The sequence below is a fragment of the Lemur catta genome, chromosome 9, assembly GCF_020740605.2.
Source record: "Lemur catta isolate mLemCat1 chromosome 9, mLemCat1.pri, whole genome shotgun sequence".
Lineage (NCBI taxonomy): Eukaryota > Metazoa > Chordata > Mammalia > Primates > Lemuridae > Lemur > Lemur catta.
In genome coordinates, this window is record NC_059136.1 from 32,430,947 (window position 1) to 32,445,811 (window position 14,865).

The window sequence follows — 14,865 nt, forward strand, 5'->3', positions numbered from 1 at the left end:
GAGAATGACCCTGCAGGCATTTCAGAGATCTTTGAGGCAAGCTAGGCCCTTGAGGGCAAGGTTTCCAGAGAGGTACCTGTAGCACCTCAGCATTTGCTGTCCTGCACCTCAGGACTGTGCCCCTGAATTCCAACACAGTGCCCCTCAACCACTCCAGCCAGGATTCGAGTGGGCTGGAGTGCAGCTCCACCTGCAGTTCCAGAAGATACAAGCCATGAACTTGGCAGCACTTACATGGCGCTAATTCTGCAGGTGCAAAGAATGCAAGAGTTGTGGGACCATGGTAAACTTCACCTAGATTTCAGAGGATGTTGTGCACAGCCTTGGGGCCCAGGCAGAGACTTGTCATGGGGCAGAGTCACTGCAGAGAGTTCCGTCAGGTCAATGCCTAGTAAAGCCATGAGAGTGGGCAGCCCCTGAGACCCCAAAACTATAGGGCCACCAGCATTCAACTCCAACCTGGGAAAACTGCAGGCATGAGGCTTCAACCTGTGAGAGCTGCTGGATGGACTGAGCTTAGCAAAGCCATAGGGGCAGGGCTGCCTCAAGTCTTGGGGTCCAACCCCTTCCCCGATGCATGTAGGAGGAGGCACATGGAGTGAAAGACTATTCTGGAGTCTCAGTATTTAACGTCTGTCCTATTGGGTTTTGGACTTGGTTGGAGCCTGTTATTCCTGTCTTCTTGCCTATTTCTTCCTTTTGGAATAGGATTATCTATCTTGTACTGGTCCCACCATTGTATTGGGGGAGTAGATAACCAGTTTGATTTTATAGGCTCACAGCTGGAGGGGAATATTCCTCAGGACAAATTGTGCCTTGAATCTTATCCACATCTGATGCAAATGAGACTCAGGACTTTGGACTTTTGAGTTGATGTTGGAAATAGTTAAGACTTTTGGATCTATTGGGTGGAATAAATGTATTTTGCATGTGAGAAGGATATGAATTTAGGGAGGAAGGGGCAGAATGCTCTGGTTTGAATGTGTCCCCCTAAGTTCATGTATGAGAAACTTCATTCCCAAAGCAATAGGGTGTAAGAGGTGATTAGGTCCTGAGGGCTCTGGACTCACAGGTGAATTAATGCCATTATCTCAGGAGTGGATCTGTTATCTCAAGGGTGGGTTTGTCACCATAGCAGGTTTGTCTCCCTCTTGCTCTGTTGCTCACGTGCTGCTCTGAAGGCTCTCACCAGATGCTGGCAGCAGGCTCTTGAACCTCCTAGATCCAGAACTGTGAGCCAAATATATTCTATTGTGTATAAATTACCCAGTCTGTGATATTCTGTTATAGCAACAGAAAACAGACTAAGACACAGCATCCACAGACATGCCCATGGGGCAGCAATAGTGACTTCGCACAGGGCTGTTGCCTTATTTAAAAACCATTAAGCAGAAGACAGGGCACTCAAAGAGAAATGCCTGATAACCTACCATGAAAATTAAATTGATCTTTCCAGAGGAGGATTCACCATGAAACTATAAAGGCTTAAACTGCAGCCCCTGTACTGATTTATTCATGATTTATATTAATTTCTTTAAAGAGACCTCAACAAAACCTAGATATGCCCCTATTTTATTTCTCCAATCATTTTAAATGCTCTGTTGTCTAATTCAAATGAGGTATTTTTAAGATTAAGTCCCTTATTTTTAAGTTTTAAATATGTTTTCATACAGTATTAGGCATGTAACATGTCCTCAGGTGGTAGTGATTGAATTACTAATAAATTGCCCTTGACTCTTAGTTTAGATCAGGAGTCGGCAAACTTTTTCTTAAAGAGCCAGATAGTAAATGTTATCAGCTCTGTGGGCCAGACTGTCTCTGTTGGAGCTACTCAAGCCTGCTATTCCACCACAGAAGCAGCCATAGACAATAAGTAAACAAGTATGGCTGTGGTATAATAAAAATTTTTTGTGAAAACAGGCAGAGGGCCATAGTTTGCTAACACCTGGTTTAGATGGTCAAAACCTGCATCTACCTTAATATCTATGCATTTATAGATTGATGTGAATATGATATAGACATAAATATGTATATAGAAATAGATAAAGATTTCCCTATGGTTATTTATAGATATGATTTTCTTTCCCCATATCAAGTACATGGAAGTTTTTAAAGACAATTTATTTTTTTTCTACATGCTATTAAGTCAATTTTGGAGTACTTTCTATGAGCATAAGGTGAGGAGGAAAGAAGAAAGAAACTAGCATTTGATAAGTGCCCACTGCTTGCCAGATTCTAAGCACTTTTACATATTTACACTTTTAAATGATTGTCTTTTAATTCACTTGATTATCCCATGAGGTAGGTTTAGAGGATGATACATTTTACTCCACAGTTAATAGGAATCAGTAAAAAATGTACTTAAGGGGAACCCTTTTGAAAATGAGGACCAGCACTTCATACCAAACAGGGAAGACAAAAATATTTTATTAGTATTTTATCTAAAAAATGTAATTGAAATAGAAAAATGTGTTTGTTGTCTGTTATAGTTAATAAAATTTAAGTTATAATTGCAACTGCTCTCTAATTTTTAGAATGAACAAAGACTGAATCAAGTGTTAATTTGGAGGTATATTTCTTAATGCCAAAATTCTATAATGCAATATGACTTCACATTTTATTTTCCCAACATTTTGAGGGGGCCATTGTATGAGGCTTTTAATCCTTTAAAATATCAGTTGGTTTGTCTTTGATTTTTCCTGCAACATTTTCTCTTGTCGATGACCCTACTATTTTTAGAACAGCTTTCCATCATCATTTCCATCAACTTCGTGAAATCCTGCATCTTTTGTAAACTTTGCCTTTTTGCTTTGCAAATGGTTCACATTATACTATTAAATACTGAACCTGATGGTGAAGCAGAGACTGACCTGCAAAGCCAGGACATGCCCTGAATATAGGCTGCAATTTATAGTTCAATTATCAAGGATGTTTGCATGGAGAGCTCATTAGGGAAGTGTCTTTTGTTTACAAAAATTATTGCTGCCCTGTGCAATCTCTTAACTGCAAAGGCTGAGATAAAGGATATTAAGATAATAAAGATCCCTTGATTTGTCACTCTTGTTTTATAGGTAAGAAACTCAAGTTTGGAAAAACAAACCTGCCCAAGACCATCTGATTGCTAAGTGGTGAACTAGTTGTCTATTACTGCGTAACAACTACCATAAAACTTAGCAGCTTAACACAACACACATTTATTATTTTACATTTTCTGTGGATCAGGAGTCCAGGCACAGCTTATCTGGGTCTTCTGTTCAGTGTTTTTCAAAAAGGCTACAATTACAGCATCAGCCCAGGCTGTGATCTCATCTGAAGGCTAAACTGAGGAAGAAGTCTCTTCCAATGGTCTTTTATGGTTGTTGGCTGGAGGCCACATTTGGTTCTATACCACACTGGCTTCTCTAACATGGCAGTTTGCTTCAAATCCAGTAAGAGACCAGGCATAGTAGCTCCTGCCTGTAGTCCTAGCAGTTTGGGGGCCAGGGCGGGAGGATCACTTGAGGCCAGGAGTTTGAGACCAGCCTGGGCAACATGGCATGACCCCATCTCTACAAAAAAATAAAAATTAAAAAAAAAATTTTTTTTAAGCCAGTAAGAGAGTCTGCTAACAAGATGGAAGTCACAATCATTTGTAACCTAACCACAGAAGTGACATTCCATTACCTTTACTGTGGTCTATCGTCTAATAACAAGGCACAGGTCCCAGCCAAGTTTAAGCAGAGGGAATTACCAAAGCGTGTGAATAACAAAAAGGTGAAGATCACTGAGGGCCATCTTAGGGTCTGCTTGCCACAACTATACTCCAAAACCCTTACTCTTTTTCCTTTTGACACTGGTTTATAAGGGAATCATGACAGGTACTTGCAACACACTTAAAATATATCCTTACATCACTCTGTAGTACCTACTAGCTTGGCATGAATCTTTTGGATGTTTAATGAGATTACTTTGTTGATAATGAAGCTTTGTAGTCCACAAGAGAAGGCAGAACTTCAATCCCTAGCACAGTGCCTGACACGTGGAAGGCATGCTGCAAATGATGAGTTGAATGTCCCTGGCAGACTGACCTTAGCATTCCAGGGTATATCAGAGACATGGCTTGTCCTAGAGAAAGAAAGAAAACATCCAGAAATGGGCTGATTCTCTCCACTTGCTTGGCCCAGGTTCCCATTGTTCCTACCCACTCACCTGGGCCCAGGGATTCTGGGACCTGGAAGTACCTAGATAATGGCTCTTGTCTCTAGCACACAAGGAGAAAAGATGGTGAATTGCCAGAGCTTGACTAGCATTGCTTTTATGTGGAAGTGTTAAGTGTGGAGAATGTGTTGGCGGCCATATTAATGGGACTTTTATGTATTTGAGCTGATAAAATTGTTAATGTGGAGGACGACAGAGGCATGGAACAGAGCTTCTTGGTCTGAGGAAGGCTGAGAACCTGTCCCAGGTAGAAGCCTCCATTCCCCTCCCCCACCCCCAAATACAGCATGCTTAGAGAACGTTGGATGGAACTGAGAATACTAGAAAGAAGGAGCTCTTTAGAAATAGCCAAATGGTGCCTTGGACGGGTATAGATAGGGCATGGGCAGTGTGTGAACTGAGACATCATCTTCCTAGGGCTTCTACCAATTTTTAGTTGATTTGCCCGTTCTAAATAAAATAATCCCAGGTCTGATAAAGCAGTAAAAAATTCCATCAACCATATGGGACACAGTCACTGTTCTGACCCATTTGAACTAAATTTCACTTGTCCAATAGTTAACACTTATTAGGCCTGTGTTCTGTGCAGAGCATGGTGCTATGTAATCTATGAGCACTGTCTAATTTACTTTTCATAACATCACTGAATTAGGAGCTATTATCATTCCTACTTACAGATGAGGTGGTAAGTGGAAGAGCTGAGATCTGAATTCAAGTCTATTCATCTTTGAAAGTCCTTCCAGTCCTTCCCACCTTACTGGCTGAAAGCCTGAACCCACAATAACATCCCTGAAGGGCCTTTGGGACCATGTTTCGATTCCTTCATTTCACAGGTATAGACACTGAGACCTCGGGAGAAGAAAGAACTTCTCCAACTATCGCAGTGAGTAAACAGCAGAGCTGGAAGTAGAACTGAGACAGGTAGTTTCTTCAGCTAATCCTTTGGGCTGGGCGCTGTGATCCCAAGGGGAAAATTGCAGTGTCCCTGCTTCACCATATTGGCCTATTAGAGAACACAGATGCAAGGGGTGCAGGCAGGGTATGATAAGCTCTGCTCATGGTTGAATGCCCAGGGTCCAGGAATGGATTAATTCTATGAGAAGGTAAGAACAAAATCCTCACTGAATGCACAGAAGCATTTTTCTGATATTGCCTGGGGAGCAAGAGAGGATGGACCCTTAGCTCTTGGGGGACAAGGACTGTCTTTTCCTAACTCCTGGCATGTAATAAATGGTCAGTAAATATTTTGTTAAATGAACAAATTAATGAAGAAAGACTTAATAGAGGAGCTGACATTTGAGCTGAGCCTTAAGGAGGAAAAGGGAAGTGTCAGTTGGATGAGAGGAAGAAAGCATGTGAACAGGAGAAACAGAATTTGAAAGGGCCTAATGTGTCTTGATTAAATTGCAAGTTTGGTGTGATTGGGGGATGAAAGAATGAAGAGGTGACCCTAGAAAAGATGCCTAATATATTTCAGAGCTCTGTTGTTGGGTGTGGATGTTTCTAATTGTTAAACCTTTTTCATGGATTGACTCTCTTATCAATATATAGTGTCCCCCTTTGTCTCTTATAAAAATTTTTGTCTTAAAGTCTATTTTAAAGTCTGACACTGTTATTTCCATCCCAGCTCTACTTTGGCTACTGTTTGCATGGACTAGCATTTTCTATCTTTTCACTATTAACCTATTTATGTCTTTGGAACTCAAGTGAGTCTCTTGTAGACAGCATATAATTGGATCATGCTTTTTATCCTTTCTTTGATGGCAAGATATGATGTTGGAAAACCAGATTTACCTTGCTAAAGCGTTGGAAATTCACCCTTTATTGAATGAGGAACCCACAGCTGTGTTTAAACAAGGGGTTGGTATAATTAGATATCTCCGCTTTAAAAAATGATATTGGAAGGTTTGTAGAGGGTGAAATGGAGGCAGGAGAGGAAGTGGTGAAGGGCACCCTTTCCAGACACCTTCCCTGTGGCTCTTTTCTTCACCTGCTGTTCTTACTGCCTCTCTCCAGCTCAGAGTGTGAAGTAGCACTGAAGGCCCTGCATGGGGCCTTCATGCCACTGCCCGGCTCAGCTACGTGTCACTTAGCTGACCCTGGAATGCAACCTTACTACACAGGGTGTTTATTTTCTTCCCACGCTCTTCTAGTTGTAAGCCTGGCGATGTTTGAGATAATATTAAGAGATGAAATCATTTTGAATGATTTCAGAATTATTCTTTGTACTTTTTTTGTCTGTATTGTAGGTCTCTGACATCCGATGACATGATTTGTAGTTGTTATGCACCTCACAGGTAAATAGGCACAGCACATATTTGGGGAAAATGGAAGAATGTCAAATAAGGAACAACAGCTCTAAAAAGGGGAAGTGAACACCTCAGTTTTATTTAAATCCCCTGTATGACCCAGGTGTGCAGTGTTTCACCTTTTGCCCTGACACTGGTGGGACTTAGCAGAAGGGAATGGATTGTAACCAGCAAAAAGAATAGCAGACATGTCCATAAAGGTTCACTTTTCAGTTTACCAAAAACAAAACAGAGAATGGCATAGTGGGAGATGTACCAGGCTGGGAGCTGGGCAGCCAGGGTCCTCATCCAAGCCCTGCAAGCAGTTATTCTGTAGCACTGAGAAAATTACTCAGAACTGTGGTATACAAATTTCCTTTCTGTAAGATAAAGGAATAAGAATAAATCCTTCTTAAGGTCCCTTGAAAGTTCCAGTTAATGGAAGTTTGGGAAGAGCTTGGCATGAGCCAAGTCAGGAAAAAGAAGCATTAGAAAAATTATTTTAGCTGTGACTTATGCTCTCATTTCTGGGTTGCCAGGGGGATGGCAAAGTTTGGTTCTTTTTCTACATCTGTGATGGACCTCACTAACTGATAGCAGCATTTCCCCCCAGTTAACTTAGCCACAATCTGAATTCTTCTCAACACAGTATTCCTTGACTGAGCCATCATAGTGGGTTTGCAAGATAAAAATGATTTGTCAACCCTGTTCTGAGAGAATGGAGCAACTCATTAGGAGATGACTCAAACTTCCTTTTTGGAGCTGACTAATAGGGAATAAAGAAATCCCTGGCACACAGTGGATGTTTTACCTCTGAGGGATTTCAGCTGAGGATGAGTAGGATGCTGGTATAATCTGAGGTTGGTCACTGCCTTTTTGGGTTGTGTCTTCTTCTCAAGAGCAAGGACCAGTGGTGGTAGCTGAGGATTCAGACAGGTGCGGCTAACTATGCTGTCAGCAACACCTTCTCTTTTAGAGAATTCAGTTCTGGTTTAACCTGGCTAGAAAGACTGTTTCTACACGTCCCTGTTTAATGGCAGATAGACAAGGATTCTAAGGAGGAGAGTCTGGCTGGGTCAGGTGCTGCCTTCCTCCCTGTGTCTAGGACATTTTGCAGACTACAGGAGCTTGGGAAGCTGCCTCTGAACAGCTGTAATTAGAGCAGGAGCCAGCAGGGATCTCTGGGAACTGCCCAGAAATGGTACTGAGATTTTCTCCCCCAAACCTGGGACTCCAGAAGAAGAGAAGAAATTGTCCTCCCACAGCTGAACTGGGAGTGGTGACCGCTCTCCCTGCTCTGCAAATGGCTCTGACCACACTCTGTTCTCTGCAGGTTCTTGTTCAAAGCCTCATTGCTGGCTCCCAGCATACAGTCTGACTCTTGACTCCCTCTGTGACCCTGCTGCCCGAGCTGGAGACTCAGTTCCGTCTGTAAAATAGAGACGCAAACAAAACGATGACAATGCCCTTGCTTTGCAGTGTTGCTCTCAGGAGTACAAGAGAAAATGATGTGCAAAGGAAATCACTAGGTCAATGCTGAAGCTTTCACCCTGGTTGTCTTGCCTTGTAAGGGGATGTTTGGCTGTTAAACCTCACCCCTTATGTCCAGTGGGCCTACCTGTGTTGCCTACAAAGGGATGTCAGGCATGGGTGAGGAGAGGTGGGTGGGATTTCCTGGTACCACTGTGGCCATCCCTCACATCTGCTTCTGCAGAAGCTGCTGCACCTCCCTTGTCTGCTGCCCGACAGAAGTTTGGTACCGAGTGGGCCTGGACAGGATGCACTGGTTCTTGTCCCAAGCCCCCTGCATCTCACATGTTAGAACCAGGTGCAACGACAGTGTGGCCTTTCTGTGTCAACTCCTCCCCATGCTCCCCACCCCCGGCTTTGTTGGAAGATGGCAGAGGATGAGGAAAGAATACTGAGCGTGGAAGCGTGTAGGAGATGGTGGCCGACTGAAAGGTGTGTTCGAGACTATCCACCCTGACTGGATTCATTTATAAAGACAGCTGTGACGGTGACGCTGCAGACAGAAGGCTGCTATTGGCTCTCCCCAAACTCCTGGCCACAAACCCTAGCTCACTCCCACAGGTCGTGGAAGGGAGGGGTAAGTGGGAGGCAAGGAGCAGAGGAAGGAGGGAAAGGAGGGGAGAGGAACAATGAAGGAAAGGAAGGGGGAGAAAGAGAGGAACAGAAGGGCAAGAAGAGAAAGTGCAGCAAACAGTTAAGGCTATGGAGAAGGAAGCCGAGTGGCAAAGACAAAAGAGAAGGAAGAGAAGGAATGATTGGTGAGTCATGGAGAGAGAGGAAGACAAACCAAGAGGAGAAGGGGAGACCAGTCTAGCACCTCATCAGTGTCCAGTGACACGTCTGGCTTCCATCAGTAAGAAGGTCTCAGTTCATGTTTTAAGGGTAAATTGAAATGTGCAAGAAACTAAAGAGTGCTTCCCCTTCTCAGGTTAAAGGGGGTTTCCTTGATGATTTTGGCTTTGTAAATTAATGATAGTTCTCCAATCGCAGAAAGCAGATTCCCGAGGTTGCTGGTGAGGTTTGGGAAAGTGCAGAGCTACTCCAGGCGTTTGCTGTCCCCTGCTGGCCGAAGCTGGGTTCTGCACGTTCCCTGCAGATGAGAACTAGGCTGAAACTGCATTTTGGTGGTTGGTTAAAACTGAATTATCCCCTGACTCTGAAATCAGACTATTAGAGCTGAAAGGGAGATAGGCCTTCAGCCTTGACCTTCCTTCTAAACCTTAGAGTTAGATTTCAATCAGCCTAATGGAGAGTTCCACTTGGACCTCAAACTTAGCAGGTCCACACATAGCTTTGTCTTTATAGCCCTGCTGATGTCTGGGGACAGCACAGTGTCCACCCCTCTCCCACCCCTGATACCCCCTGATGTTCCTCTTGCTCGGCCTCCATATCCTGTTAGTCACACATCCTTCCAGGACCACTGGGAGGTTTCTCTCTCACAGGACTCTTCTCATCTCTCCGGTTCAGCCCTCATCCTCTCTTGTCAGCCCATGACAACAGCTTCCTGAGTATTTACTGTCCTGTTCACTGTTTTTGGATAAAGATATAGATATAGATATAGATATGGATATGGAGAGATACACACACATGCATACACACACACACATATTTAAAGATCTGCAAAATAAAGTTCAAACTCTTCATTTGACCAAAAATCCCCTTCATATGGTACTCTGGGCTATCTCTCCAGGACCACCTTATATCCCTTGCCTTTAATTTCAACAACAGGGTAATTGCTAATCTCTGAAATTGTTCTTATCCATTCTTCAAACACTTACCCATCCTTACTAAGGTCTAGGCTTTTAGCTGGTCACTGGAATACAGAGAGGAATAAGACACAGTCTCTGGTCTCAAGGGGTGGGTTCTGATAGATGAACCCACAAATGCAGCTCAGACATCACATGGGGTACCCCATTCTGTAAAAGTTGGATGCACTTGGTGCAGATTCCCATTCCACACTGTACCGGTTTTCTATTGCTGCATAACAAATTGCCACTAACTTAGTGGATTATAACAACACTTTTTTTTAATTTCACAGTTTATGTGGGTTAGGAATCTGGACACAGCTTAACTTGGTCCTCTGCTGAGGGTCCCACAAAACAGCAATTGAGATGTTGGCCAGACTGTGTTCCATTCTGGTGCTTTGGGCCATATTCCAAGCTCACATGATTGTTGGTTCTCACAGTTCTAGGACAGGTTCCACTTTCGTGCTGGTCGTCAGCTGTGGACTGCTCCCAAGCGCCAGAAGCCACCATAGTTCCTTGCCACACAGCTCTCATAAGCTCTTCAAAACACAGCAGCTCACTGCAAGGCTCAGCAGGAGAATCTCCAGCTCCAGTCTGTGAAGACAGAGTCTTATATAACATAACATATCACAGACGTGACCATCCCATTGCCTTTGCCATATAACAAAACTTAAGCTGAGGAGTGACAGCCCATCACTGTTGCCATATTCTATTGCTAGAAGCCAGTCACAGTTTCTGCTTGCACTCAAGGGAGGCAATTATACAAGAGCATGACTCACTGGGGTTCACTTGAGGGCATGCCCACCATGCACGCACCTTGTAGAATCTTCCCAAGATTTATATATGGCTCAAGTACAGGAAGCTGAGTAAGGTGAGTCTGGCTAAGGGATCCTGTTCCTACTAGATTAGTTCAGGATTGACCCAGCCATGAGCTCCATGTTCCATGTCAGCTAAAGACAAAGCCCTCACAAGGCTGTGGTTGGCGGCTTGCATTGTAGGACAAAGAACTTAAAATTTTAGACAATCTCGTTCTTGAAAATCCTTCAGAATGTGGCTAGGCCACATGCTCTTCTTTTTGTTTGTCATTCCTGGCCCTCAACATCAATCCCATCTCCCAATTCTGGTTAATTTTTCTTGTTAAGTAGTTTAGCATTCTCATGCCTTTAGGATTGCAACTTCCAGCACAACAGGATCAATAAAGTGTTTCACTAGACAAAGACAGTTCCCTCCCTAAGAGGAATCCTAGTGCCAGGCATTAACATAGCATGTTTTACTTCGCACGCAATGCAGGCAAACCATTACAAAATGATCACAGGTTATAATCAGTGCTGGAGTAGGAAGGCATCAGGGTGCCGTGGGATCCCAGGGAAGGGACCACACAGGGAAGGCTGCAGAGAGCAGCTGGGGGTCTGGGAAGGCTCTGGAGCAAGGCATAACTGGTGCTGCCAAGGCATTAGCAGGAGGACATTGGAGGACATGGTAGGGGCAGGCAGAGAAGAGAAGCATTGAGACAGAAGGCACATGGGCTCAGAGAGTTTGAGGAAATGCTGCCATTCCTAAGACCAGCCTGGGAGTTGGGGAGCAGTGAGAGTTGATCAGGCTGTGAGGAGGGCAAGGCCAGATCATAAAAGGCCCACACTCTTTACTGAGGGAGAAGATCAAACTGGGTTCTTTGTCCCTGAACTTCGTATTCTTTGCACTTGCACATGTTGTTCACAGTGCCTAGGGAGCTACACCGCAGGTCAACACACATAAAATGGTGAATGACCTGGATAAACCTGGACACGTGGTCAGTGGTAGCTAAGCTTAGAAATCCTTCCTGCCTTTTGGCCACAGCCTCTCTGAGTGCTTCCAACCCTATGCCCCCAAAGTGTGTGGTGAACACTTGGATTGTGACCTCGACCACACTCTCCTGTAATTATTAGCCCTGTTTTCCCCGTTGAACTAAGGGGTCCTTGAAAATGAGCAATAGATTTTATTTGTGTTTGTAGCCTTAAAACCAGTACTATGCCTGGGACAAAAGAGGCACCCAATAAATGGATATTAAATCACAATAAAATAACAGCCAACGCTCACTGAAGCCTCGCTGTCTGCCAGGCACTCCCAGACACCTGACTTGGATTATATCAGAGAATAATTGAGAACATGGGCACTATCATTGGATTCATTTTACACAGAAGGAAACCGAGATACTGAGAGGTTGTATAATTTGCCTAAAAACACAGATTATAAGAGGAGGAAAGACATTCTAATCCAGGTCTTAGCTACAGAGCGTATGAATGAATAAAATAACATCTTAAGAGAACTAGAATGTGGACTTGCAGAATGTTATGAGAGCGATTAAGTTCCGCACGTGTTCCCCGGGGCCTGGCTGGCCAGTGTTCAGCATGTGTCTGTGAGAGCACCATGACCCGAAACAGGTGACCAAACACTTTCCCACATCCGTCATTTCCATGGTCCTCACAATAGTTGTGGGCTCTAGGCAGATTCCTTATTCCCCTTCTACAGATGATTGGGGCACCCCAGCTCCATGTGCTGCTCAAAATCACATAGAGAACGCCAGGGCCTCCTTCTGAGCCCACGTCTTTGGACTCCAAACTCTGTGGTCATTTTACTGACAACACAATGACCCTGACAGCAATGATTCCTTCTTACAAATTTCTTCTCCAAAATAGAAATGATCACATCTCACCTGGGAGGTTGTCATGAGGATATATAAAGCAGCAAGTGGTAGGTGCTCACGAAACAGGCGTGGGGAGAGCTGCTGATGTTGTGACCATCGTCACGATCACCACCATTATCATCATCCTCACCTGGGACAATTTAGGACTTAGGGTAGGAAGATTCCAGCCATGCGTCAGAATCGTGAATTTCAAGTAAAATGGCTAAACCCATGAGGAGGGGGGAGTCTTGTGTAGCTTCCTAGGCAGGGTTGGAAATACAAAGATTCAGGTCTGCAGATCAGGGAGTTTATTGGCCAGAAAATGTAATCAGGATCCCTAAGGGTCAGGGCTAGGGCTTGGGGCCCAGCCAAGGCCGGGAGCAGACATTTCCATCCTCCGTATGTCATGGTTTTACCATCACACAATGAGACAGCTTTCTGTTTGGACTGTGAGCTCATGAGCACAATCTAGCTTACTCATCACTGAACTCCAGCTCTGTGTCTCCAGTGTCTGCCACATAAATATTGAATGAATGAATGAACAAAAGCCAGAAAAAGCATTGCTAGAACTTAGTAGGACAGAAAGCCAGATTACCTGGAGTAGGAAAGCTTGGTGTGTGTGCTGCCAAGCCTTGTCTGTGGACCCTACCTTGCAAATTCCCTCACAGACACCCAGGCAACCTCATACTGACCATCACTGAACTGGAGACTCTCCACCAAGAGGGAGAACCATTTTTCTCTGCTGAAACAATGAAACATGGTCTCTCTCTCTCTCTCTCTCTCTCTCTCTCTCTCTCAAAAACAGAGACACACACACACACACAGAGTTTATAAAGATGAAAATCTTAAAGAATTGTTTGCAGTGTGCTCCTGCCTGAGGCAGAGGCATGAACCAGGTGACTTCTCCATGAATTTTAAAGGACCAACATTCAGAATCCTTCAGTGTGGTGGCTCTTATTCTTTCTAGCATTTCAAAAATGATTCTGAAGGGCTTTAATTGAAAGAGGTTCTTTCCTTTCATAGTCATTGACTATAAAATGGAATAACATTCATACTTGGTAACAGAAGCCTTTACTGAATTTATTAATCTTTTGAGTAAACATCTTCATATATTTTTAAATCCCATTATTAATTTATTTATAGTCTTGTTGATTTACCAAAACTTGTGTTAACTTTTGGTTGTTCAGGAACCTGCAACTCTCCCAGGTTGGGACAAGATGGTCTAGTTTGAATTCTAACTAACTGACTCTAGTAACTGGCCAGTTAAGTAAAAGCATGCACATTGCTCAACCTTTCTCACTTCATTGTCTTTAACTGGGACAGTAATTCCTACCCGCCTTGCAGGTCTGTCGGGAAGAGTAAGTGGGATAGCATACCCAGCATGTAGCCATGTACAGTGGAAGTTGAAGCTTCATCCTGGCTGACACCTGTCCCTGTCTTAGCCCAAGAGTGAGCCAGGGCTCAAGGGTTTCTTAGTCTCTTTCTTCCTTCTCCTCTAGGTTCCTGATTGTCCTGGGGTGCTTGATTCTGGCTGTCCTGACCACATTCAAGGAGTACGAGACCGTCTCGGGAGACTGGCTGCTGCTACTGGTAGGACGGCCACCCCGCGTGCTGCTGCATCCGGGGTGAACACCTCTGGTTAGATTTCCACAGTGACGAGAAGGAGGCTGCCTTGGGTCTCCGGCCAAGTCCAGGCCCAAGAGAAAGCAATGCCTCCCTTACTGGGTGAGGCCTGCCATGGGCACGGATGGAGAGAGGAATGGCTTTCTTGATAGGGATTTGCTATCCCACGTCAGAGATCAGGGAAATAAACAAGGTCAAAGCAAAACCAACACATATGCTCAAATGTATCCCCGTCCCCTGGAAGTTAACTCAAAGGCAGTTTCCATTCTAAAATCTGCCTCTACTTTTTCTCCCTGGTGTCCTACTTCCTAAACTCTGAGGATCTCTTCAATCCCATTTCTACTTGAAACCTCTAAGTGCTTCACCTGTTTTCTCTGTCTGCTCTCCATCAGGTGGTGTGGTGAAGCAAAAGCAGGCTTAGAATTCCTGGGCAAGATACCTAGTGTGCCCTGACTCTGTTTGCTCCCGTCCTTGCCTAAAGAGTGTCAGGTGGGGTGAGGAGCAAATGCTGATGTGGGCTGGGCCCAGCCTCAGCGCCTTGCCTGGAGGATCCAAGCAGGACTTGCTCCTTCTGTAGCCCCAGGACATCACTGGTCAACTGGGCCCTTGAATGACTGTGCGCTTGCTAGGTTAGGAGTCAGCCTCAGCTTTTAAGGTGATTGTGATGGCATGGAGTGTGGCCCCAGCGTCCACAGGGAGGGGACGCTAGCCCCCTGATTAGGGTTCACAAAGTAGCAGGGGTCATGCCATTCCCCACTCCAGAGGCAGCAGGTCCCTTCCGAGGGCAGCATTTACAGCCACACAGCCCAGACCTGAGACC

General features: G+C 44.5%; 1 protein-coding gene across 1 annotated transcript in view; it reads left to right on the forward strand.

The window, feature by feature from the left end:
* KCNQ3 (potassium voltage-gated channel subfamily Q member 3) overlaps positions 1–14,865 on the forward strand; it is a 294,125-nt gene that overhangs the window by 234,557 nt on the left and 44,703 nt on the right. Inside the window, exon 2 of the mRNA XM_045560378.1 lies at positions 13,922–14,012. Coding sequence (XP_045416334.1) covers positions 13,922–14,012 — 91 coding nt within the window. The remainder of the gene's footprint in view (positions 1–13,921; positions 14,013–14,865) is intronic.